This window comes from Euleptes europaea, chromosome 11, assembly GCF_029931775.1.
Source record: "Euleptes europaea isolate rEulEur1 chromosome 11, rEulEur1.hap1, whole genome shotgun sequence".
Lineage (NCBI taxonomy): Eukaryota > Metazoa > Chordata > Lepidosauria > Squamata > Sphaerodactylidae > Euleptes > Euleptes europaea.
The window spans coordinates 32974470-33002099 of NC_079322.1; the positions used below are offsets into that span (position 1 = coordinate 32974470).

At 41.3% G+C, this 27630-nt stretch overlaps 1 protein-coding gene across 4 annotated transcripts in view; it reads right to left on the minus strand.

The window, feature by feature from the left end:
- Positions 1-27630, minus strand: part of RBMS3 (RNA binding motif single stranded interacting protein 3) — a 675371-nt gene that overhangs the window by 29102 nt on the left and 618639 nt on the right. For all 4 annotated transcript variants that reach the window (XM_056857449.1, XM_056857448.1, XM_056857446.1 and 1 more), the window contains one exon: positions 2748-2858. In XM_056857449.1, the coding sequence (XP_056713427.1) occupies positions 2748-2858 (111 nt within the window). The remainder of the gene's footprint in view (positions 1-2747; positions 2859-27630) is intronic.

Genomic DNA, 27630 nt, shown 5'->3' on the forward strand with positions numbered 1-27630 from the left:
ACAAATGTGCACATCAGTCATTTATGCCACTATTTGTAACTACACTTCCAGCCAAATTGTTTGTTAGGAAACCCTTAGGAGGGCAGTTTTGGCTGAAACATATGCTATGCTGATTAACAAAATGGTTTGTCAAAGGAAGCGAATGTATGAAAGCCTTTTAATAAAAGTACTTTGCATATTGCAAGCTTTTAAATTAATCTGGGACAGAATGGAGCATATACTAACGATGCAGAATAGTAGATTAGTTTCCGGCTTGTTTGCTGAAAACAGCTTGTTGAAAGGTAGCCAATGGTCCCTTTATAGCACCCTCTTGCAAATTTTTAAAGTACAACATTAGACGTATGAGCACAGCGGAAATTTATTGTTCATGCCTTATATTTTCCATAAAACGTGGCCCTATTGAGATAATTACAGTCAAGGTCTTTTTCTCATCTGGCTGGAGTCATATGGATTGCAGTGCCCTGCAAAGATTCACCTCCGCATAAGAGACCAGGACTTCTACCAAATAAAGTGGAAACTGGTTCAAAATAATTAATCCCCAACTCCTGATGAAGACTTAAGCCTGCTGGGGAAAGACTCCAGAGCAAAGGGTCACTCAGTTCCTTGTAGACATATTAAGACCGAATGCATTTTTTACTTCGAAAGCTCCCAGTAGGTCAGAATCGTGAAACATTATTCTTGAAGACCGTAGCCAGGAACAGGCCCATAAAACTCTCCAAGAGTTTGGGTTATTTAAAGACATTAAGAATTATTCCATGCTGCTTTTTACTGGATAGCAGCTCTTAGTTTAGAAGTTAATTTGCCAACTGAGTGCAATGGCATGGGAAAAAAAAACCAGACTCCATGGTTAAGGTGAAAAACAGTTTCTGAAAAAGATTATTTTTGGTTGACAGGAGTTTGACTACAGCAATATGACAGTCTCAAACTACATTTTTATAGAATTTTACACTGTTATAAATGGCAGAGTCCACATTATGACTTAACTGAGTGCAGTGATACTTTCATGAAACATAAACTACAAATGTCCACGGACAGTAGCAAAAACCAGGTTAATGAGACCTACTTGAGACCTAATGAGACCAGGTTAATCACACCTACTAACAGTTATGATTAACTATCAGATCCAAGATGCACTTTTTTCAATATGTTTGTAGACATCTGTTTCTTGGATTAATTTAAAATGGTATAACTTTCCTCGGATAGCTGAGGATGCACCCTCAAGATAAACACTTTCAAAGAGTAACCCTATCAAGCAAACTTGTGGTGGGTATCATCCAGAGGGAGAAGCTGCACATGTGCCCCAACACTGCTGTGATTAGTGCCATGGCTGCATCGCTTTCCAAAAGGACACAGGCTGCAAGGCTACACATGCTCCCAACTGATTTCCGAACCCGGATCTTATGGTGGACAATAGAGTCACACCGACCATCAACGTAAAGCATGTGTAAGCAGAGGCCTAAGTGCCTGCAGCTTCCATGTGTACTTTGGAAATATCAATCAATCAAGTACCTTTATTGGCATAAAAAAAAGAAAACAATTAGCCTTTGGAAATATCCTTTCTTGACACTAGATATGTTCCAACTAGTCAAAGATCCACCCAAATTAGGGTTGCCAGGACCCTCTTCACCACCGGTGAGAGGAAGGTGGGGTTTGGGGAGAGGAGGGACTTCAATGCCATAGAGTTGAATTACCAAAGCAGCCATTTTCTCCAGGTGAACTGATCTCTATCAGCTGAAGATCAGTTGAAATAGCAGGAGATGTCCAGCTAGAACCTGGAGGTTGGCAACCTTAACCCAAATAAAGATAATACTTTCAGACAGGAATAGTGAGACAACTCATAAAGTTGCCAAGTATGCATGGTTAGGTATTAAGCTTAGAAGTGCTTAGTCTAACTCTGATAAGGGAAATGGAATAACTGAATGGGTAATATTAATGTAAACTTTTTATTTTATTGTAAACATTTTATTCCGATGTTTTACGTACAGATATTGGTGTGTTTTTTTACCTTTTAATCAATGTTCATTCCTTAGAATATTTGCTTTGCTAGTCAATGACCGTAATAAATTGAACTGAATTGAAACTAGATATTAGTTACCATTTCTAGCCCTTTGTAGGTATAGTAAATGCAATATTATCTTGGAAAGCTTAAAAAAAAAGTAATTGACCAAACGTTGAAAAAAGCCTCTTGGCTTTTTATTCATTCATGAGGGGATGAAGGGGAAAATATTAAAAAATATAAAAAATATATCCTTGGAAAATTGGCTCAAATTGAAATATTTAATATTTCTAATGAAAGAGGTAGAAATTAGCACAGGGAGTTTTGGAACAACAGTAGGCGAGGTGGTCTGAGTCTATGGTCCCAAGAGTTGCCTTCCTATTAATGAATAGCATTCCCCTAATAGTTACACATCACTTCTTCCATGTCTCCATTACCATTAGTACAGATAATTCTTTGGCTAATTACTAAGTAAAAGGCTTTTTTTTTACTTTGGAAGACTTAATATACAGATGGCACGCATGTTTTATTAAATTACTAATTGGACTTATATTCCCAAAATGCCATAATGTGCTCTTTCAACTCTTGATTTTATTTCATGTCAGGGTAAGAAAAAAAGAGGGGGGATAATCTTATTATCTATGGAAATATTCAAATAACAAAGCCTGTAATGTAAATGAACTAATTGGAGAATGATGCTGAGATTCCCTAGAAAGTAATAAAGTACTGTTTACTGGAAGCAAATTCTTACCGTTCCTGTTGTGCCCAAGGAAAGATGATTCATCTGTTGTGTCAAGGGGCCCATCATACTTGCTGGCTGCATGGACATTGTGTGATCCATTGTTGGCGTTAACACAGCACCCTATAAACACATATATTGCTCATCACAATATATACTCCATTTACACATTTTATCTTATTTCTTCCATTTAAAATGGCTGGAGTCAGTTTCCATCAGCAAAGAAAACAAAACCAAATACAGTTAAAAGTAATAGAACTATTTTAAAATCTTCACTCCCACCAAAGAAGCCGGGATTAAAAAACAAAACTATGCCGAATCTTAAACACTCACCATCAAAACAGCAGACAAAACAGCAAGTAAAAAATCGTAGTTGGATTTTTAGCAACATCATACAAAAAATAACAAGAGATGGGGTAAAAAAGACACAGTAAAATGCCAAGCAAAGCTGAAATGTCTTAGCCTGATGCCAAAACATAGCTAAATGTGGCATCATGTAAGGGACTGGGGAATGACATTCTGTTATAGACCAAGTGTCACAACCGAAAACCCCTTTGTCCACTGAGTGCCACCTGCCTGATTTCTGAAGGTTTGTGATGAAAGAACAATAACTATTCATTTAAAATCTCCATGTGCTTCACTCTAGAGTTACCAAATCCAGGTTGGGAAATTCCTGGAGATTTGGGAGTAGAATCTAGGGAGGCAGAGTTTGGAGAAGGGACGGAACTTAATGGGGATGGGTTGCCATACAGTCCACATAAGAACACAAGAACATAAGAAAAGCCATGCTGGATCAGACCAAGGTCCATCAAGTCCAGCAGTCTGTTCACTCAGTGGCCAAACAGGTGCCTCTAGGAAGCCCACAAGCAAGATGACTGCAGCAGCATCCTGCCTGTGTTCCACAGCACCTAAGATAATAGGCATACTCCTGATTCTCAAGATAATAGGTATGCATCTTGACTAGTATTCATTTTGACTAGTAGCCATGGATAACCCTATCCTCCATGAACATGTCCACCCCCCTCTTAAAGCCTTCCAAGTTGGCAGTCTCCAAAGTGGCCATTTTCTCCAAGGGATATGATCTAGGGGATTCCAGGGGATCTCCAGCCCTCGCCTGGAGGCTGGCAACCTTAATTCACTCTCAGCTAAAAGCTCATGAGGCAGTTTATTTCATTTAAAAATAAAGATCTTTAGAACCATAAAAAGACCAATACAATATATCCAACTGCATAAAACTAACAATGAAAACCTACAGCAATACAAATCTTAACAGTAAAACTAGTAAGGTAATATCAATGCACTGGCAGATAAGGTTGCCAGTTTTAGCCTGGCTACTGGTGGGAGATTTAGATGAAGGTGGAGTGGAAATTGGAGGGAGGAACATTAATAATTTGAGCTATGCTGATGACACTACATTGTAGGCAGAAAATAGTGAAGATTTGAAATGACTACTGCTGAAAGTTAAAAGAGAAAGTGCCAAAGCAGGACTACAGCTGAACATCAAGAAAACAAAAGTAATGACTACAGGAGAATTACACAACTTTAAAGTTGACAATGAGGAAATTGAAATTGTTCAAGACTTTCTATTCCTTGGCTCCACCATCAACCAAAAGGGAGACTGCAGCCAAGAAATCAGAAGGAGATTGAGACTGGGAAGGGCAGCCATGAAGGAGCTAGAAAATATTTTGAAGTGTAAGGATGTGACTCTGGCCACCAAGACTAGATTAATTCATGCCATAGTATTCCCTATTACTATGTATGGGTGTGAAAGCTGGACAGTGAAGAAAGCTGATAGGAAGAAAATAGATTCCTTTGAAATGTGGTGTTGGAGGAGAGTGTTACGTATTCCGTGGACTGCCAAAAAACAAATCAGTGGGTTATAGATCAAATCAAGCCTAAACTGACCCTAGAAGCTAAAATGACTAAACTGCGGCTATTGTATTTTGGTCACACCATGAGACGACAAGAGTCACTGGAAAAGACAGTCATGTTAGGAAAAGTTGAGGGCAGCAGGAAAAGAGGAAGACCCAACAAGAGATGGATGTGTTCTATGTCAGTGACTTTGCTGATGCTGCTATGTCACTTCTGTGTACAATCTTGAAGTGAGAATAGGTCGCTCTAGAAATCACTGGAAACTCTATAGAGTTTTCAGTGATTCCTAGAGCTATTCTTTGTCACTTCCGAGTTGTACCCAGAAATGATACAGCAATGTTGGTGATGTCAAGTGGGTTTTTAAACATTTTTTCCCCCAACACTGCTCAAAGCTGTTTACCGGTGGGACACCTCGCACCATAGTGAGCCAACTGGCGGAACAATTAAAGTAAAAAATCACCAGGACAGAAAAAAAATGGAGTTAGCCATCAACCATAAAAACCTGGGAATATCAAAGTGGTTTCACTTGACCTCTAAAACTCAACTCAACAAGCTTAGCACCAGGTGAACAACTGCAAAAGTCAAGCCCCACTTTGGTATCCTTTGATAACATCTACTTAGAAGTGAAAGAAAGGACATACTGGAAAGGGCCTCTGGAAAACAAAGAACTGTTGGGCATGGAAGAACTGGGTTTTTTCCATACCCCAATCCTCCAGACTTTTAGGTCTCTAAAGTGAAGAACAGCAGTTCGAATTGTACCCAGAATTAGGAGTTAGAGCTTTATTTTCAATACTGGCAAATTATGTTTCCCTCTAATTCATCTGCATAAGCAGATCTAATAACTTCCCTATGCTATCAAACTGTTCCTTTAAGGCAGTGGTCGGCAAACTCATTAGTCAACAGAGCCAAATATCAACAATACAACGATTGAGATTTCTTTTGAGAGCCAAAATGCCTTTTAACAACCATTCATGCACGGGAGGTTTTGCCTTGGATTTGCCACTCTCTAGATGCACATTTTCCCCATCTGCATTCTCAAAACTCTGCAGGGGGGCTTATTGTTTTGAGAATCTAGAGTTTTGAGAATCTGGATGGGGAAAATGTGCATGTAGAGAGTACAAATCCCAAAAAAAGAGTACAAATGAATCAAACATGGCTTCGCCCCCTGGCCCCGACCTCCTCCTCGCCATTGCTGCCTGGGCTCCTTCATAAGAACATAAGAAAAAGCCCTGCTGGATCGGACCAAGGCCCATCAAGTCCAGTAGTCTGTTCACACAGCGGCCAACCGGGTGCCTAAGCCCCCAAATAAGACCACTGCAGCAGCACCATCCTGCCTGTGTTCCACAGCACGCAAGATAATAGGCATGCTCCTCTGATCCTGGAGAAAATAGGTATGCATCATGACTAGTAGCCACAAATACCCCTCTCCTCCATGAACATGTCCACTCCCCTCTTAAAGCCTTCCACGTTGGTAGCCATCACCACATCCTGGGGCAGGGAGTTCCACAATTTAACCATGCACAATTTAACTATGCATGTGTGAACCATACATCCACAAAGCGCACCACCAAAATCGCAAGACACGAGCATGCACACGTGAGCCAACCCGGACCCCAGGTTGACGAGAGACGCCTAAACCCGGGTCCGCCTCCGCGTAACGTGTGAAGCGGCCGCTCCCAACCCCAGGCACGCCGAGGCTGCGGGGACTTGCCTGAGGCTCAGCGACTTCGTCTCGCCCTGCGCGTCCTCCTCGTTGTCCTCAAGCGCCGGTGCCTCCCCGTCTCCCCCGGCCAGGGCATCGTGCTCAAGGCCCCCTCCGCCCAGCACGGCGGACCACGTCCACTTGGCCCACTGCATGGGAGACAGGAGCTGCCACAACGAGCTGAACGGCATCAGGGCGCCGCCGCAGCGCCTTCAAAATGGAGGGGAGGAAGAGGGCCGCCGAGCTGGATGGCAGAAGCGCCCAGTATCGCTGGGCCCGAGCCGGCACGGATGTGGTTAGCGGCCAGCCGTCGGCGCTTCCCTTTCCCCACCTCGCAGCCGCTTCCCCCCGCCCCAGCGCTGCCGGGCAGGCTGCCTGCGCAGGCGGCGTGCTGGAGGCTCCGGGGGGGCGCTTGGCGCAGCGTGCCCTGCTCGCGCTGCTGCCACCAAGCCCGCCTCCTCCTCCTCCTCCTGGGGCCCTGCTCACCCTACCGGGCAGGGGAAGAAGCTGCAGGCGGTGGGTCCCCTCCCCAAACGCTCATCCCATGCCTCTACTGGTGGCGGCAGCTGCTGCTGCCCTCGCCGGTCGCAGCGTGCCGTCTGCCCCTCCTCAGCGCCTCGGCCTCGGCCTCCTCCGCCAGCCAAAACCAGTGCGAAAAATCCCGCCCGCTGATTGGCTGCCGCCGCCTGCCTTGGCGCCACTGGCCCTCAAGTGCTGCGTGCAAAACCCGGCCGCGCTGTGAGGGGAGGGAAAGGGGGGAGGAGGAGGAGGAGGGTGCTTTCCAGAGCAGCACTCAAGGCGCCCAAGAGCCGCATGTGGCTCGCGAGCCGCGGTTTGCCGACCACTGCTTTAAGGGGACTGCAACCCTATCCAGAACATGTTGGCTTTTCACTCCCTGATATTAACAACCAATGGCAACACATGCCAAACTAGACTGCTAAATCTAGAATATCTGTTAATGGATCTTCTCCATGGTGTTCTGGAGGGAAATTGAAGTTAGGTGAACCATGGTATGAGCAGACAAGAAACTTGATCTATCCCCCTGGCAAGGTTTTGCCAATAGAAACTGACTCCTTCTGGGCTGATTAGCCCTGGAAAGCAATAACGACAAGGGATCATTGTTCTTGTGTCCTATCTTCCTGCCCTTTTCCATGGGGTGGCTTTTACTGGTAATGCCACATGGAAAAGGGTTAAGCTGTTCTCTCTTCCTGCACTGTGACTCTGATCTCAACTGGGGTTCCACGAGGCTACTAATTTGCTCTAAAAACTGCTGGGAAGGCTCATTCATGCATCCCCTAGCATCACACCCTAGTCTGGCACTCAAGCTTATCTAAACTGAGGCTACGTTTATTAAAGTCCATCAAGGTCACTACTGTTTTCACATCCTGCTGTTCAGATCAGAACATCCACTGCTCTGTCACCTGATTTTGCTGAAAAGGTTGTATGTCATCGGCGAGCTGATGACATTTCATTCCCAATTAAAGATCTAAGCCAAAGCTTACCTTATATAAAATGAAAAATTGATTCATACACATCACCAGGCAGGGTGAGGGCAAAATAAGTAGCCTGCCTCAGGTGACAGATTTTGGAACCTTATTCACAGGCAGCAAATTGTCAAGTTATTGAGATTATATTTCTACCAATAAGCAGGTCATTTTCTGCCTCGGGCACCAAAAGATTTTGGGTGGTGAGTTAGTGGATGGGTGGACAGATTGCTAGATAGAGACAGGAAAATGACATACGTCCTGGAAATCACTTTCTGAAACAACTTCTACTAAAGGGTGAATTTGGAAGAAGTGACCAAAGCAACCACTTGGGGCATGCCTGGTACAAGCAATCCAGTCAACAGCTGAAACAGTACACACTAAGGCCTAACATTAACATTTTAAGTCTCTTACCTGCTGTAAATACCATTATAGCTAATCTTGGTGCACAGTTAAATATCTTGATGTTAGTACATTTCATTTATTCTTGAAATTAAAATCTTCTATAAGACTGGAGGAAACAATTTATTTTTATTTGCTGATATATGACATGGATATATGCAGCTTTACAGAGCCTAGAATGCAAATTTATTGTCTTATATGACAGGGATAAATCATGTATGCAAATCATGTACTGAGATCATGAAATGGGCTACAACTGCAAAAAAAAAGGTATTTAAAAACAGAACAAGTGGAGGGGGCACCAAAGATATTCATCACAAGAGGTATCATTTGGTCTACAGACAGCTCCACTGTTATTTCAGGGTACTGTTAGCCTTGCAGTCCTAATAAGGCTGTTCCTAATATAGATTACATTTGGTTTTGTGCTCCTAACAAGTGTATGCATGTAGAGCTACCCTTGACGAGCATCAAAACAAAGCAGAATGCTTCTCATTTAACATCTCAATAACAGCATGCTTGAAGTAATCGCATTCACAACTGTAGCACATATACCATTTTTTCTCATATAGTGGAATAGTTTCTGAGTGGAACTTAGCTTGGCAATTAATATGCTTTTCCAGGTACAAGGACAAACCCTCCTTTATGATACTTTGTTTAAGTTAGTATCAATCATTAAAATGTAAAGAGGCACCAATACAAGAAAACACCTATAAACCAATGTACAGGCTTATATAGATACAGGTGTGTTTTTAAAAATTTATTTGTGAACATACTCCACTACTTCTGGAACTTTGTGGGTGCTGATCTCTGGATGTGGCCATGATCAAATATATAGTCTACATGATGTAGCACCTTGCGTATGGACAGAATGAGTAAGAACTCAAAGATGTATGAGACAGAAGGAATACTTTCAGGGGAACCACATATGATCATGGATACCCTTTTGCCAGGAAGTCGTTGTACTCCTGGCAGAAATTTATCTTCCTCCTCTCCAAATCCTGACAGCAATATTGATTATTAATTCTCCTCATGCACTGGAGTGCAGTTTCTCAAGTCTAGCATCTTGCTAATATCAATAGCTTCAATTAATGCATGAATCTCCTTTGCCAGCAGAACGGTGAAGAGCAAGATATTAGGTTTAGTGGTGAAGATATGTGTTTATTGTCCCCCTCCCCCGACCAATGGAGAAGGGATCTTTCAAGGCAAGCAAGATGTTCAATAAGAGAAGCAATTCTGCACTCATAACACTAAATAACATATGAGGTAATAATATTTGGAACATCCTGTATTTTACAGCATGTGTGACCTGCAGATATATATGCTAACCTACTTACAAGAAACTGGTATATATCATTTGAGGAAAGCTAGCAAAGGATTTGCTTGCAAAGTGTCAAGTCCCCGTATGATATAGTTCTCTAGGCAACTTTGTAAACCTCTCCATGCTTATTAAGGCAAACACTATAAACGCCTCACTGATCATATGTATTTCCCCCTTATTTTCTTTTCTGCCAAGATGAGAGCAAGCAGATAAGTAAATTGTTTAATGCTTCATTACTTTCTAATACCCAGTCTCCCTATGAACAGCTTCCTATCATTGTCTACATATCCAGATGAAGATCTTCTGTTTCTTCTGACTGAGATCTTTTATTCTCACCATCAGCATTATTCTTGTTGCTTATTCCTCTTTAAACAAATATTGCAACGGCTGAGCCAACAGCACACAATGGTCTTCACCTCAAAGATATTAACATTCTGAGGGGCACTCAATACATCCTGAGACTACAAGCTTCCTGAATCAAGAGTTTGGCATTGTCTTATAATGCATGCCTCTGGGACTCACTCAACTGTGCTGTATAATTTATAACAAGGATTCAGGAAAAGATGCAATTCATCATCTGGATCTAGAACTAGTCACTCTTCATATACATTTGTGCGCATAGTTCAGCTTTGCCATTCACAGTCATGTCTCTCCTCAAAAGGTGTCAGTGACAGATGACCTTCCTTCCCGCCTGTTATGGAAAAGGAGAAACACAAGCGTCTATTTGCGTCGGTTCACACAGCATCGTGTATGCAGCTGAACAATTAACATTCCATAAAGAGCACTGAAATATCTGACTGTAGGGAGCAGCAGCAGCAACAATCAATTCCAGAGGTTCCCAGGGACAGTGAGGTGTCTTCCTTGCCTGAGATTTCTACTGAAAAAGAATGACTGGAAACTCGGTTTGATTACAGAGGTGGCAGACTGATGACTCCACCAGAGCATAAATTCTGGAAGCATCTCATCAAGGGCAGGCAGCTGCAAGAGACGCTCCTGTGATTGAATATTGTAAATCCAAGCTGCTGATGGGAGCGCAGATCCAAAAGGACACCTCCTCCTTCGTTATACCCTATCACCATTTCTTTTTAGCACAACTGACAACAGCCTCTGGAATATGTCTTCCATGGTCCACGTTTAGATGACACAGGCAAGAAGAGCCATGTTCTCACTGGCTGACTCCACAATTCACTTCTAAGGAAAACATTACTGATCCTAGAATTTTGCCTACACATGTCATATGTGCCTAACTTAGTGTCATGTTTCAAATCAGGATATTGATAAGTGAAAGGATTCAAAAACAGGGTTTGAAATGTAACCCTACAGGCTTGGCCCTGTCATGTTTTGGGGAAAAGGTGTTCTGTCCCTGTGGGGAATCTATATAGGAGTAGTCTGAAAGAAAAGAGATTTCTGAGAGGAAATGAATTTCTAAAGAGAAAAGGGAGGTGGATATAGGGTTGCCAACCTCCAGGTGGGGCCTGGAGATCTCCCTGGAATTACAACTGATCTCCAGTCTACTGAGACCAGCTCCTCTGGAGAAAATGGCTGCTTTGGAGAGTGGTGACTGAGGTCCCCTCCCCACCCCCAAATCTCTAGGAATTTCTCAACTCAGAACTGACGAGGAGCCAAACGCAGAGCTGCAGCCTCTGGAGATTAGCAGCAGCACCATGGAGTACCGGCAAAACTGCAGGAAAATTTCAGAGAGATTTGCAGAAGAACACAGAGAGACAGTAAAGGACTTGATCAGCTTTGTTTTTCCAATTTTGAATTGTGTTATCTAAGTTTGAGTTTTACTTTGTTTCCCCATCCCTCCTTATTGAATTAATCCTTGCTTGTATTTTAAGTTCTATTTGTGAATGATTATAGGTGATAGAAGGATCTTGGAGTTGTTCTGAAATAATCTCCCCACCCCCTACCCCCTCTGGCCTTCTTAGGAAGTGGAGGCTAATGGTCTGGAGGAACCACTGCTTTCTTTTTGGTTACAGCCCCTTCTAGTAAGCAACCCAAGTCCTATAATTTCTTCCCTCAAACAGGGTTGGTGGGAAAAACTGGGGTTACGGAAAGATGAAATAATTTCTAAAATATAAGTAATGAGGGCCGGGTAGGACAATATGCCTTACAGAAAACAGCATTAAGAGAGGGCCAACTGGAAAATCAAACCATTTTCTCATTGTGGATAGGGCAGACAACTGCTTTCCATTATCTGACATTTGGCTTAAATGTTAGGAATAATATTACGAACTGTTAGAATAGCATTGGATGCTGAGAAAGGATATGCAATCAGTTTCCTTGGTTTTTAATAAAACGTCATCACTTACAATATGATAGAGGTAAGGTACTGAAATGCTTGGTTGGAGATCACAGATCAGAACTCCTGCCAAGATGATTAATCTCTAGGAAGACCAGTGGCAGCCAACGGAGAAGAAATACAGTGTCCAAGATGTTGGCCAACACCTTGTGATGCCTCTAGAAGAAGACTGAAAGCTGAACGGCTTCATTGCCAGGAACAGCCAACAGAAGACAGTGACTAGTCTGAAAGCCTGGTAAGCAAGACCAAGATATCTAGTGAGAAGCCAGAGGGCAAAAGAACAACTGTGTCACCTGCATTCAGGCATTTAAAGCTGAAGCTGCAAGACCCAAGAAGGACTCCCCTGTGGCTCTCTGTGAGCCAGCAGGCTGACAGCACTGAAAGAGGAAGGAAAACAGGGTAATATCATCTTCTGGTTTGAGGATAACTGGGCTAGAGAATAGCTACGGCAAAACAGAGAAAATGGAGAGAAGCAGAGACTCTGACACAGCTTCAAGATGTTCTGTCTAAATATTAAGTTGAATGTTTAATATTTCTAGTAGTAGTTGTTGTCATCACAATAGCAGCTGCAGGTTTTAGCTGTCCTAAAGCTAGGACAGAGGGTGGGACTTGAAAAACCACAGAACCCCTGCCACTTACCAGTAACTGTGGATAAAAAATAAGGGGAAAATCAACCAGCAACCAACACCAACCCCCCAAAAAAGACAAAAAAGGGACTGTAAAAAGAGTACATACAGGAAAAACAAATCTGCTCTTTGTAAATCTTAAAAAAAAGGAAAATCTATGCGAAAACTAAGATCCTTTAGTGAGCGAAGTAAAAATATCACAAAACAGTCATAACACGTTCATCAATCATAAAATCGAAGACCAGATGCATTTCGACACACTGTCTTCATCTGTGGTCCACTTTACCAAATTGTAAAAATACAACTTACACTGAAATGAAAAAGACATTGGGAGGAAAGAATAAAACCTGCAACCACTAAAACGGAACAAAAAAACTTTGAGAAGTCTGAGGGAAAGGGTATAGGTAAATCTACTCTTAAAAAGCAATGGTGTGTGTACATTATTGTCAAGTCAAAGCAACCACAAACTTCCTGGAGGTGGTCTCCCATCCAAATGCTAATCAGGGCTGACACTTCTTAGCTTCTGACATCTGACAACACTGGGCTAGCCTGGACCAGCCAGGTCAAGGGGATGGGGAGTACAATAATTAAAAGGTAAAGATCCCCTGTGCAAGCACTGGGTCATTCCTGACCCATGGGGTGACGTCACATTTCGACGTTTACTAGGCAGACTTAGTTTACGAGGTGGTTTGCCAGTGCCTTCCTCAGTCATCTTCCCTTTACCCCCAGCAAGCTGGGTACTCATTTTACCGACCTCAGAAGGATGGCTGAGTCAACCTTGAGCTGGCTACCTGAAACCAACTTCCGTTGGGATCGAACTCAGGTCATGAGCAGAGCTTGGACTGCAATGCTGCAGCTTACCACTCTGCGCCATGGGGCTCAGTACAATAATACATATACTTTAATCAAAATATAGCGATCTCACAAAGTTAAAAAAATAAAACACTAAAGTTGGAAGTTTAAATATCAGAAATATAAACTTAACATTTCATTGGACCATGTCCAGCAAATATTACTTTGCAGGCTTCTTTGTAATGATCATAGCATAATTGATAAATCTGCTACGTTTCAGTAAGAGCGCTCACAGAGTAATCACAAGCCACCCAAAAAAGATAAATTATCTTAGCAAAACGTATTTGTTAATATTGTTAAATCCTTGAATAATTTACCAGTCTGCACTGGGCCCTTGTACTGGCCATGCCCTGCTTGATGTAGTTTGTATAATTTATTTTAGCAATATACTGGCTTTCCAATAGCCTTATGAAACTCTCATCAGTTATCAATTTCCTCTAATTCTGAGGATACGTCCTTTTATTAATTACCCAATTAATAGAATATTTAATGGTAAATGGCAAAGAAGTTTTGCCAGGTTAATTTATCGTTTTAGTTGGCTTGTTATCCCGTGAACACCAAAACACAGCAGATATATCAATTATGTACAGTTACTAAACATAAGCCTGTTAAGGAATATTAACTGGGCATGGCCCAACAAGATAGTTACCATTTAGCTGATTTTTTAAAAAACACAACAACACTCTATGGCTGTTGTATCAATGCCAGATAGCAAAGATCAAGTCTATTCGATCCCTGTATATGATTTTCACATGTTTTTGACATAGAAGTCAGTGGTATTCTGGAAATTTGTTTTTTTCTACCAGTTTTTCTACCAGTATTTTCTTGTTGAATTTTGCTTGCCGCCAAAATGATCTATCATGCTCGTTCAACCTGGGAACATATGCCTGACATAACTACAATAGGATATGCCATAATCCCTCACAAACAGAGCAAATTAATGTCAAATAATAACGAAACATTGACTGTTTCTGGGGCAAGCATATGCTGAAGTGCACTAAAATAGTTTGATGCAAAAAGAGCAAGCCCTTCATTCATCTAGTAATTGCCGATCTGCAGGCCATGTATTTATTTTACATCACAGTTATATTTACTGTTTATAAAACAGAAAATAATAAGGTTGAATATTATCTTGAAATTGGTTGTTTTTCAATAAGCAATGATACATAGTGAGCTGCCTACTCACAGCAGCCAAAATAATTATTAGCAGCAATACTGCTTCAGTAGTCCTTATAACAACCCTGTAAAGTAGGTCATATCATTATCCCTGAATTGCAGATGGAGGATTACGATGGAAAGAAAATGGATTGTATGGATTGTCTAAGGACACCGAGTGAGTTTATGGTTGTGATGGGTTTTGGACTGACAACCTCTTGGATGACAGCATAGTCTTGTATCCAGTATGCTACACCAGCTCCCACTGCCTTTTAAATATGCCAGAAATAATCTTTTTATGACAATATCTTGGTATGTCAGAAATTAAAAAGAAACATTTAAAAATATTTTTATTTGAAAACAGAGCTTCTAGATCTCAAAACAAGTTCAAATAGCATACACACTAAGGCAGGCAATGGCAACCCATCTGTGAATGTCTCTTGCCTGGAAAACCCTATGGGATCGCATAAGTCAGCTGTGACATGATGGCAAAAAAAGGGCATAGTTACTTTAAAAGTTATTTTTAGTAGCTGAACTGCAACTATTAACACAGTGACATTACAAGGCTACCCAGTGGGTTTGCCATAGGATTGCTAGGTCCCTCTTTGCCATCGGCGGAAGGTTTTTGGGGAGGAGCCTGAAGAGGGTGGGGTTTGGGGAGGGGAAGGACTTCAATGCCATAGAACCCAATTGCCAAAGTGGCCATTTTCTCCAGGTGAATTGATCTCTATCGGCTGAAGATCAGTTGTAATAGCAGGAGATCTCCAGTTATTACCTGGAGGTTGGCAACTTTAGTTTTCCAGCATATGGGCAATCCCACCTGGATTCCTAGCACATAGCGATACTCAAGCTGCTCCTGGCTTGTCTTTGTCTGCACACCACAGTTGCTACCCAACAAGGCCATTTCCCTATGTCAGACACTGTGAAGGTTCAAGCATTGACAACCAGGGCCAAAAAAGTTCCCTTCCCGGGCATCTTGGACAACAAGAAGTGTCTGGCCTGCTTTTCCGTATACCAAGACACTTCAGAATCATGTTTTAAAATCATGTTTTAAAAAACCAAAAACCTCAAGAAAAACTTCACTCATCTGGACGGGGCCTTCTGCAGCTGCCACCCTGCAAATGGGCCAGATCAACAACTGTCCATACATGTGCCTTCTCTGTTGTGACCCCCACCTTGTGGAATGGCCTGCCCGAGGAGGTCAGGAAGGCTGTGAGGCTGAGGCAGGCAATGGCAAACCACCTCCAAAGTCTCTCACCATGAAAACCCTCCAAAGTCTCTCACCATGAAAACCCTACAGGGTCACCATAAGACAGCTGTGACTTGACGGTACACACACACAAAATGAGTGAATGAAGCTGAATGCACACTGAAGAATTTAACAAATAATTAGCTATGGTGGGCTGATGCCCATTTTACACCCCAGACTAGAGAATGGTGTGAGAAATATCATTTCAGTCCTGTCTGTGAACTGTCTTTCTCTTTACATACAGTTGATGCTTCTGTAGCCATAAGACTAGACTAATGTAATGTTCTGTAGCCATGAGACTAATGTAATACATTCAATAGGGAGCTGCCCTTGGAGGCTTTTAATGTAAACCTCCCTGAACAATTTGGAAGGGTGCAGCAACCATTTGCAAATAAGTAAAACTAGTCCCAAGATATTCTTCCACATTTCCAGTTTTTTGCAGAAGCATGACACCAAATACAGTTTGCCTTTAAAAGCACTGTGCAAACTCCTGTATAAGTCTTTGTGGCACAGCGCTCGTGGCTATTTTCCTTCCGCTCATAATTCTTTAGGTCCAAACCATAATGTTATGTTAAGAAGAATATCAAAACCAAAGGAAGTTTTGAGGCTGGCCCTTAATTTTAATAGTGCCTCTCAAGTTTGTTTTTATAAATAATAGAAGGAAGTAACTTGACATTTTAATAATAATTCAATCTGAATGTTTTTATTAGAACAGACTGGTAAGAAAAATCAAACTTACTAATAGCATGTGTGTGGGGAGGGGAGACACAAAATTTTGACTTTTTAAAAGACTTGTCAAGAGCTATGAGAATATCCTGACTTTCACATCAGTGCAACAGTACAGATGAAAACTACAGCTCCAGGAAAGGCCAACATCATCTTCACTCTGCTCTCTGGTGGGCATTATTAATACAGAAATGGCCACGATGATGTCATGATTGGAAATTGCTCACTTACATGGCCTACATGACAAGTTTTTGGAGGAAGGGTGGAATAAAACTATAATGATAAGTACCATTCTACATATCAAGGATCAACTGTTGTAGTATCAGAATCTTCCTGAGGTTATACTCAAATGATGGAGAACCTATCTTGATACATCGTACCTGTAACAGAATCTTAGAAAATATCATAGTTGAGATTAAAGTCTATACTAAAAACTATGCCATATTTCAAGGAAATGCAAGTCAAACATTAAGAGAAAATTGGTATAGGATATTTTATCGATGGCATATTACCCCAAAGGATATCGAGAAGATGGATAAGAATTGTAATGGGATATGTTGAAAATGTAAAGAGATGGATGATACTGTCTATCATATGTGATGGATGTACAAAAAGACCAAAAAAAAAAAAAAAAAAAGGAAAGCAATACAAGCTGAAATCCAGAAAATCTTAAATCTTATGGAAGTCAAGAGTACACTATTGGGCATTTTGCCCCAAAATACTCCAAAAACCTTGGAAGAATTGTTTAGATAATGGTGGCCAGAGTTATATTTGCAACAGAATAGAAAGCAGAAGCGCATCCATGATGGGAGGATTTGGAAAGTAAGCCAGCCAAATACACAGTAATGGTGAAACTTACAAACTATGTGAATAATAGACCAACCAAACAATTCCAAGACAAATGGAAAGAATACTACTCACATTATTCTTAAAAAAATGGAGAGTAGAGGAGGATGTAGTTGGAATGATATATAGGAATTACTAACAATTCTCTTATGTTGTATCACAAAAGGGTTAAGGAGGAAAACATTTAAATATATAATAGATAGATGATAATATATGCACTTAATTTTCAATATCTGGGAAATATACTTAGAACTATGTTTAGATTTATAATAATAATCACTATTTCAAGTTTTTAATTTTTTTATCACCATTCATTCATATGATAATGTTTAACATTATTTTTGTGGTTATCAAGTATTGTATAGTGCATTTTATGTATAATTTTCTTTTCTGTTTCTTATGAAAATGACCTATGTTTTTATTTTCTATTTTATATCTTTCTTTTTCTTTTAATTAATTTTTCAAAATGCCAGATTTACATGTCATAGACTTTAGAACTGGTTTCAAATGTATATCATCAGACTCTGCCACAATAACCAGGTTTCTGTTGTGATTAAGTTTTTAAAAAGTTCTTTGAATTGTATTCAATCTGTAGACATGCTGGATATTATGTGAACAGCCTAAACACAGAATATAATTCTTCAATATTTAATTTTTCATATTACAAAAAAACATTGCAAGCAAATTCCTACACTACAGTTTCTTTATATTGCCACCCTGCAGAATTTTCTCCTACAAGTTGTCAAAATGTCTTGTTACTTTGCTTCTGGGGGTTGTGCAATCTGATCCATAATTACGTACATGATAAATGCAGTATGAATATTCACCTTATTACTGGATAAATGTGTTCAATTACACTATTAAGCTCCACAGCATCAAAATGTTTCTCTAAGTATGGGGAAATAGCCTAATCATTATTCTTAACACATCTAGATATAAAGAAACTAAATTTCCTCTATAACAGATAAATGACTTTGTCAGCAAGACAGCCATTCCACACACACCTCATCTCTTTAGCATGGCATTCTGTGAGCAAGACCCATCAGCTCTCTGGAAGTAGGTGTCCTTCAATGGTTTACCCACCAGTAAAGTGCCCTGACCTGGATCGCCCCATGCTAGCCTGATCTTGACAGATCTCAAAAGCTAAGTAGTGTCGGCCCTGGCAAGTATTTGGATGGGAGACCTCCAAGGAATACTAGGGTCATGACGCACAGGCAGGCAATGGTAAACCACCTCTGAACGTCTCTTACCTTGAAAACCCTATGGGGTTGCCATAAGTCAGCTATGACTTGATGGCAAAAAAAAAAAAAATGCACAAGCCTCACTGCACTGTTAGAACACAAGATGACCAATGACAGAGTCTCTGATAATGTCCACTGAAAGGTGCCATACTATCCAGGATTTTTATTTATTTTTCTATTACTGTGTACACTATCTTAAAAATCTTAAGACAGAAACGCCCGCACAATACAGATCAGTAATACAATAATAAATAAGTCTACATAATTTGTTTGCTTTATCCAAAAAACTAAAAGATTAGTCTGTTTTCCGATACTGCCATGGGGCAGCCTGCTGAGGAGAACCTTGAAGCAGCAGGCTGAGCAGACACAGCAGGCTGAGCAGTCACAGACAGATGAGTTCCCCCGTGCCTACAACTGCCCAGAGCAGGTGTCACAAGCAGTGCCAGCCACAGGCAGTGTCATCAGAGAACCCCCCAAAGCCTCTGGAGCAGAGGCCCCAAAGGTTCAGAGTGCTACTTGTGTAGGAGTGCTAGAGTGGAAGCCCAGTGAAGAGCACTCTCTGCTGACAGTGATGAGGCTAATGAGCTTCACCCAGCAGGGAATGCTGCATCAGAGGAACAAGCAACAGTTGGTTCACCCTAGGCCTATTTAAGCAGGCATTTGCATTCAGGCCAGCGTGGGATCAACTTGTTATCACTACTCTGTGTTCTCTTGGAGTCTGGTCTTGCCTGATACTTGTGTGACCTTGGAATGGACTTTGACTTGGAATTTGGACTTCGCTTCTGATACTGACTTTGGACCCAGACCTGGAACAGCCTGTTATTGACCTTCAGACTGCTAATTGACTATGCCACCTGCCTCTGGCCCTCACGTCTGCCACCATTCAGGACACATACAATGTGACAGGTAACTGATGGCCCTAAAAATGTCCTATTTTTCTTCTCACCAGTCGCCAATCCTTATGATGTACTTTCTCCTATGTGTCCCAGTCAAATGGGAGCAACTCATGGTTCTATCCTAAACAGAGTTAAACCCTTCTAAGCCCATGAAGTCAGTGGGCTTAGAAGTGTGTAACACTGTTTAGGACAGTGGTTCCCAGGGACCACTAGGACTTTTTTGTTTGGTGCAGGGACTCCAAGGTTCAAATAAAAATTCTGAGAATTTGGAAATAAACTTTAATCATAACTGTTAAACATTAAACTTAGAATAATATTTGAATATATTTTTATAATAGAAAACTTTTAATTGAAAATATTAATTTAATATGGGTTTCTAACTTGGTTTTGCGGACCTTAATTTAGTTCTCGCGGACCCCTGGTTGGGAACCAGTGGTTTAGGATAACACTGTCAGTGTGTTATGCAGATGTTGTTGCTCAGCCCTGCTCAGTGTGGCCCTCATGAAAACACAGCTGCCAGCTGAACAGAATTAAATACCATAATAGGAAAAGCAAATTCACTACAAGCAATTTTTTTGGCGCTTGAGAAATCCTAAAGATTCCACCATTATTGAAGTTGCCCCAATATCTTTTTCAATGTTTAGGCAAACCTTTATTCTAACTTTATATTTTAACCTCATTCCCCTAACATTTTGCACTAGTTAATATCTTCTCAACTCTCCCTTGGGAGAAATGATCAGGCAATTAAAAAATGCCCTGTGTTTTTAAAGCAACTAGCCTGCATATTCTATTGCCAGTGTTGAATTAACAAAATCCAGCATCTGAGAATAGAGAACTTCAGACGCTAATTGTATTCTCTGTTATAATTAATGAAGAATGAAATTTGAATAACTTGAAGAATGTCAACGTTATACATGGAAAAAGTATCAGTACAAGACAGGCCACTAAAATCCCAGGGATCTGACATAAAAATGTTTTAATTGCTTTTTATTTGCATTTTGATCTCTGAAGACTAAGCTCATTCACAATTTCCAGCTTATAAAGTGTAAACTCAGATTTGTAATGCCCAATTCCATTTATTTTAAACGCTAAGAAACTGCTAAGGGTACATCATTTGTGACTAGAATAAGTAAGCTGGCATTATTTCATTGGCGAACTTCTAATGCAAATTACTAAAAAAAACAGACTCCTTTGTTATACAAATTGACTGCTATAACTAAAAATTAATGGGGAACACACTTGCACCTTAAAGATGTACTATTCTTCTGTTTCCATTTAAACATTCTCCATTCAAAGACATTCAAGAAATGTCTTGTATATCCAACATAACCAGTTCCTGAGGTTTATAGAATGTCAATAGAAATCAGGAACTGGTTTGTGGGAGGAGAGGAGGCCATGAATGTATGATGCATTGCCTTCCCCAACCTAATGGAATACAACCCTAGAGAAGATGACAGGAAATAATAAATACATAGAACAAATCTTGCTGGGGAAGGATCAATGTAGTTTCTGCAAACCCTGCCTCACTAACCTGTTGGAGCCCTTTGCCAACAAGTATGGAGATCAGGTGATACAGAAGACATCATGTATTTGGATGTCTGAAAATTTTTGACAAAATACCTCACCGAAGAAAACTCAGAAACCATGAACTAAGCGCTAGGGTCCCTTTATGGATTAGTGTCTTGTTAAAGAACAGGAAGCTGAGTACAGGAGTCAAGGAACAGCTCCCACAATGGAGAACAGAATTGCCCATGATTTGAACCAGAATTGGGGGTATTTAAATTATTCGTAAGTGATCTTGGGCCGGGGGCAAGCATTGAGGCAACCAGACTCGTGGATGATACCAGAATGGTGAAAAGCCACATAAAATGGGAAGAGTTTCAAAAACATTTCCCAAAGTGAGTGATAACTAAAATAAACAAACAAATAAGATTCAATGTCAAAATAATGCACGCTAAGACAAGAAAAAATATTTAAATGTGGAATCTGAATGGTCAGTAACTAACAAGGGAAAAGATCTTGGGGTCATGTAGATAGCTCAATAAAAATGCCTTCTTCTCCATAGCAACCCTGGAATTCCTTGGTGGTCTCTCATTCAAATTCAGGGCCAACACTGTTTAGCTTCTGAGTTGTGATGAGACTGGGCTAGCCTGGACCATCCAAGTCATTGTACAGCAGCAGCGAAAAAGACACTTTCCATGCTAGGGAGTATTAGGGAAGGAGTTGACACAGAATGGACAGTAAAGGAAAGTCTTAACATAAATCTGTGGTGACACCACATTTGGAATAATGTTTTGGTCATCCTAAACAACAAAAAGTACAGCTGGAAAAAATGCCCCAAAGGGCAAACAAAAACAAAAAAGTAAGGAGTTATTAGAATACCTTCCTTGTGTAAAAAGGCTGTAGTGTCTGGAGCTATTTTGTTTACAGAAAATATAATTAAGAAGAAGAAAAAGAATTGGTTTTTATATGCCAACTTTCTCTACCACTTAAGGAAGAATTACAATCACCTTCCCTCCCCACAACAGACACCCTGTGAGGTAGGTGGGCCTGAGAGAGCTCTAAGAGAGCTGTGACTACCCCAAGGTCACCCAGCTGGCTTCATGTGTAGGAGTGGGGAAACAAATCCAGTTCACCAGATTAGCCTCCGCCGCTCATGTGGAGGAGTAGGGAATCAAACCCAGTTCTCCAGATCAGACTCCACCGCTCTTAACCACTATACCACGCTGGCTGAGAGAGAATTATGCATGGTATAAAAAAGTGGACATCCATACATTTTTTCCCTGTCTCAAAAGACAGAACTTGAGGGTCAATCAATGAAAATTACTAGCAGTAGGCACAGGAAAATACTTCCTTTCTATACTTTCCATACGTTAATTTATGGAATTTGCTGCCACAAGATAAGGTAGTGGCCACTGGATTGGATGCTTTTAAAAGGGGAACCAAGAAAATTCAAGGAGAATGGGTCTATTAACTAGCTATCATGCTAGCCAAATGAAAACTCCACGTTCAAGGGCTTTGAATATGGTTCGAGGGTTCAAATATGAATTGCAGGTTTGAGAGTTTGAATATGAATTGCAGTGGGAGAAAACATCAGGGGAGGATTGTTGTATTCGGGTCCTATCTATGAGGTTCCTGGAAACAGTTGGCTGTTCGGACCAGTTGGTGGAGATATCAGCAAAATGTTTGTTGTTAGAATTGTTAGTGCTCAAGGCTGTAGTCAAAAGAGTAGAGAATAAAAGAAAGGATATCAGCTAAATATTGGTGCAGAGTGTCCCTTCCATATTTAGCATTATAATTTAATGCCTCAACCCATATTACCCTCTTAACAGTTGCTAAGGTAGCTAAAAGACTTATTATAGGAAATAAACCTTATTTAGTTGGCTCTAAAATATGTGACTGGTTGATTAAGGGATATTGCTCTTTATTCTGTTGTAAAAGGCTAAGCAGTTTTCAGTTTTTATGTCATGCAGATAAAACCATCACAGGGCTGAGATTTTTACTTCTGCTGCTTATCCTCAGGTGTATATTTACAGACAAAGAAAGATCGTTTTGCATTTTGCAGTGGACACATATCATACTCACAAATTTGTGGTTTACAACATGACATGTGAAGTGAATATTTACTGCATGTCCTCTGAAAAACCTGTTGTGCAGAGAATGAGACCAAAAAATTCTGCCCCACAAATTATTTTGAAGTACACATACAGTAAATGCCTCACATATTATGTGGTATACACATGAGTACACTAATGTGCATGCTCCATAACTAAAATGTGTGAAGTACCCTGACAATCATCTTTAACTAGATGTTGACATCAAGCTTCTATATTGTTGATTCTATCTTAACACATAACCCAGTGACGACTCAGAGAGATCTACATCCTGGTGGCAGCATACAATTTTTTCAGACAATTAACCAGAATCTCTCAGCAGCTAATCAGGGCACATCTGGACATAAAGAACTTTATTGCAATAACTTTGTAACACAATTACATAAGCTTTTTAACTAACAAGGCTGTCTCCTCACATGATTTTGTTGTTTTTATGTTTTTATATATATTTTAGCTCTGGTTTTCCAGTTCCAGTTCCAATTCCAGTGCAAAAAGAGCAACTGTATGCAAATAAGCATTTAAGTGTAACTTGTTTATAACTTTTGGCATTTCTTTAAAGCGGCTGTTAAATAATAAACTATGGATAGAGTAACAGCCTTATCTAACAGACAGCAGTTAGATTAAATGATAATTGTGAGAACAAACAGGAAAGTGTGAAATCAATGGAATAATAAGAGAAGATCCTATAGAAGAATATAAATCACAACTGAATAAAAAATGGGTGTTTCTGTGTTTGCCTTTCCAGACAGGCAGATTCTCTGTTCGATTGGGGTATCTAGGAATCTGCCAAATAACGGTTTAATGTATTTTAGAGGTTGTTACCCGCCCTGAGCCCAGCCTGGCTGGGAATGAGAGTGGGCTATAAATTCAAACAAATAAATAATTTGTTCCAAATCTGTAAGTATCTTTTTCATTACTAAAGGGAGGTCTGAGGGAAAACTTGGATAGGGAATCTGTAAACTTGAAAGTCTTTTGTCTAATGTCTTTGTCCAAAAGGACACAAAAAGGTCAAGCTCAGTCCATTTTAAAAGATCAGGAAGAAAGTCTGATCTAATAGAAAATAATCTGAATTTCCCCATAGCTTTCCCTGCTAACAGGGAGATGGAGCCAAGACCAGCCTCTAAGTATAAGTTAGAGTTTGAGATACATTAGGCGCTGGAAAGATGGCACATAAAAAATTTATTGCAAAGATTCAATTTTAGAGGAAAGTGTGGAGAACCAAATTGGAGCTCCGTAAAGCAGGTAAAATCTAATTTTTACCTTATAGACTTCCAGAGCTAATGGAATAGATTGCCCTCCAAAATGATAAAAGAATGGTTGGCCACAGACTGCTGGACTTGATGGACCTTGGTCTGGTCCAGCATGGCCTTTCTTATGTTAATCTCATATTTGCAGCTAGATATGCTTTAGTAGACTCAAGATGAAAATAATGATATCTCCACTTATTGGAAGAGGTTAAATAAAAGCTTAAGTAGTTGAAGCTTTGATTTTAAGTGTTTTAATGATGTGTTTTTGTTGGCTTAAATGTTTTTTAAGATGTAAATAATATGTAATTTTATTATGTATATCTTTAATTTGTTAGCCACCTTGATGGCCTTTATGGGGGCAGAAATACAGGGTATACATTTTGTAAAATAAATAAAATGATTTGAGACTGGACAGTGAAGAGTTACTTGCAGCATTTCACATACCAATGAAGCAACCAATGAAGCTTCTAACACTTCCCTTACCATCCCCAGACTTCTTTCCTTATTTGGCAGAGTTCCGAGGACAGGGGATTTTCCTTGCCATACCCTCTGCCAATCAGGAAGCTCATCTCCAAGTTCACCTGGATTCTCCTCCTTTTCTCAAGCCCAGGAAAAAATAATCCTTTGAACTCTATTCAATTTCAAATCCTATCTCAAGCCAGAATCTTTTCCTAAATTGTACTCAAGCTTCTCTTCCTACTTGGTCTGCCCATGTGCCCTGGGTTTTAGTTCCCTCATTGTGCTTTTTCATGATTTGCATGGCAGATATCATACCTTCTTGCTGTCTGTTCCCTCTGTGTATCTGATCCCAGCAAGCACCCTTATAGTTGGTTCCTCCCAGTTTGTGTAGTTCTAAAGAATATCGTCTGGCTGCCTGGATCTGATCAAACTCCTGCTCAGGACTCAGATCTCTGGTCCAGAATCCTGTGCTGATATGTGATCTCAGCATGCCTGGACATTGGGGGGCGCTATGTTACTCTTAAGTTGGTAGTTGCTGTTTGTTTAATGAGATGTTGCTGTTTGGCTGAACTTGGGGGCTGCACTCTAACTCCTCCTTCTCCTTTCTCAGCAGCCATTTTCTCTCTCTGCTATTTCCACATGGTCTGCAAAGGAGGCAGACGTTTCTACAGGTCTCTCCTGCATAAACCATACAATCATACTCGCACTCACATGACGCTGGATTAGCTAGCCCCTTGTATAGGGACATGTATTCTTTAGATGAGGCTTTCTATCTTTTATCAACTGCAACAAGAATGTTAACAAACTGAACCTGAATAAATGTAAGTTCTACTCTTCTTTTGCAATTTACTTCTTGAGAAGACTGAGGCCATTAACGCATGGGCAAGATGTCACCGGTTAATCTCTCTCTCAACTCACACTATTTTAATCTGCGATCATAAAAGTAAACGCACGTCCGTCTCCCATCCCACACTATGCGCACCACCCGATGCTCCATGCGTTTGGGACATGGGATAACGTGGGATATTCGGGGAGAGCTCTGTTGCTACTGACGTCATTACATCACAATCACGTGATTGTGCGTGCTTGGCGTCTTCCTTTTTTTTCTTCTCCCCCCCTAGGATGATATGCCGGTATACCAACGCAACTCACTTCAGGATGTTAGTTTTTCTCCTGCCCTCCTGCTCTGCAGCAAAAAGAAGCTCTCCAGCCCGCAGCTCCGCCGTCTCCGTTTTTGAGGTGGCAGGAGGCTCGGAAGCTCGGGGCAGGCGCGGCTAGAGCAGGGAACACTGAGTCCGCTGGCCAGCTGAGCGGTGGCTCGGTGGGTGCCGCAGGAGCCACGAGAGACGAGCGGACGCTTGGGCCGTCTCGTCAGGCTTAGCGGCATCGCCCGCTCACTTTCCTGGCCAGGGGATGGGCAGTTTTGAGCCCCTGAGGGGAGTGAGCCTGTGAGGGAGAGGAGCGGCCTCGGCGCGAGGCGTACACGGGGCCTGGTGTCAGCGGGTGGCTGATCTACCGGAGGAGCCCCCCCTCCTCTCTTTGGCGGGGAATTTCACACACACACCCCTCTTTAGGGCGGCCAGGTGCTAATAAAAAAAATCACTCCCGGTTGCATTTGGCCGGGTGATTATCACACACACGCACACGCTGGCACGCACGCACACACGCAGTCTTGGGCGGCAAGGACTAATGGAATATCAACCCGGAAGTGCACGCATGATGAAACAACTGGATTCATCTCGATTGTGATCTGTATTTTGCGATAAGACGGGTCTTGGAAAACACGCAAGTAAATCGCGCTCGTGTTAGATTTGATCCGCAGAGCGGGGACAGCGTGCGTGTGACCACTGGAAAACTGCTACATTGGGGGGGAGAAGCAGACCAAATCGGTCATGCGTTAACGGCCTGAATTTATTGCACACAATATCTCGCTTCCATGACTGGGCAAACTCTGCTATATTAACCAAATATAAAAACCCAATAGGGTTACGGTGGCCCAGAGAGAATTTTAAAGTTTTTTCCTACTTATTTGTTTGTTCTCTTGCTTGTGCAACTACAAGGCCTTACAGTCTGCCAGCAAGGTGACAAAAGAAGCTGGGAATTTGCCTAACAGCTACTCCTAAGCTCTGAGTGCAGAAAGTTTTTCTCTCTCTTCCCCATTTCTTGGAATGCAAATATGGCACAGAGAAAGGCCATCCTTGAGAAACTAAACAGCAACAATTTTAATGCAAGGCTTTTTAGAATTGAGCATCAGCTCAAAGAGGAAAGAGTTAATTTTTCATTAACTGCTCCACAACCTTCAGGTCCTGAAAATGAAGTCACGAGATGGGACAATGCAGATGGCAAAGCACAAAATTTAATTATAAGTACACTGGCTAATTCCCAATTGGTCTACATAAAGGGGCAAGAAACAGCAAAAGGGATGATTGAAGCCTTAAGGAAAGTTTTTGGTGAGCAAGATGAAGCAAGCAAAGTCTCAATGTTTAGGGAGCTTTTCTCCATCAGACTACAGGAAAATGGAAATGCAGAAACCCATATTGAAACTTTATTAAATCTATTTGACAAGCTTGCAACTGCTGGTGAATTGTTAGGTGACAGTTTAAAAGTTGGACTGTTTTTAAGTTCGCTCCCTGCATCTTACTCTGCATTCATTTCAAAATTTAATGGAAAAGATTCTAAGTTGGAGGATGTTCTAGGGCAGGGGTGGGGAACCTCAGGCCCAGGGGCCGTATGCGGCCCCCGAGGACATTTTTTGTGGCCCTAGGGAGCTCCGGGAACCCTGCCACGGAGGCGGGGCACAGGGCGGCCCTCCCCGAGGATGTTCCTGGGGCCACGGCTTACAGCACCCTTGTAGCGCCCTTTGGACCTCCTCTCACCGACTGTTGGTTGTTGGTCGGCGAG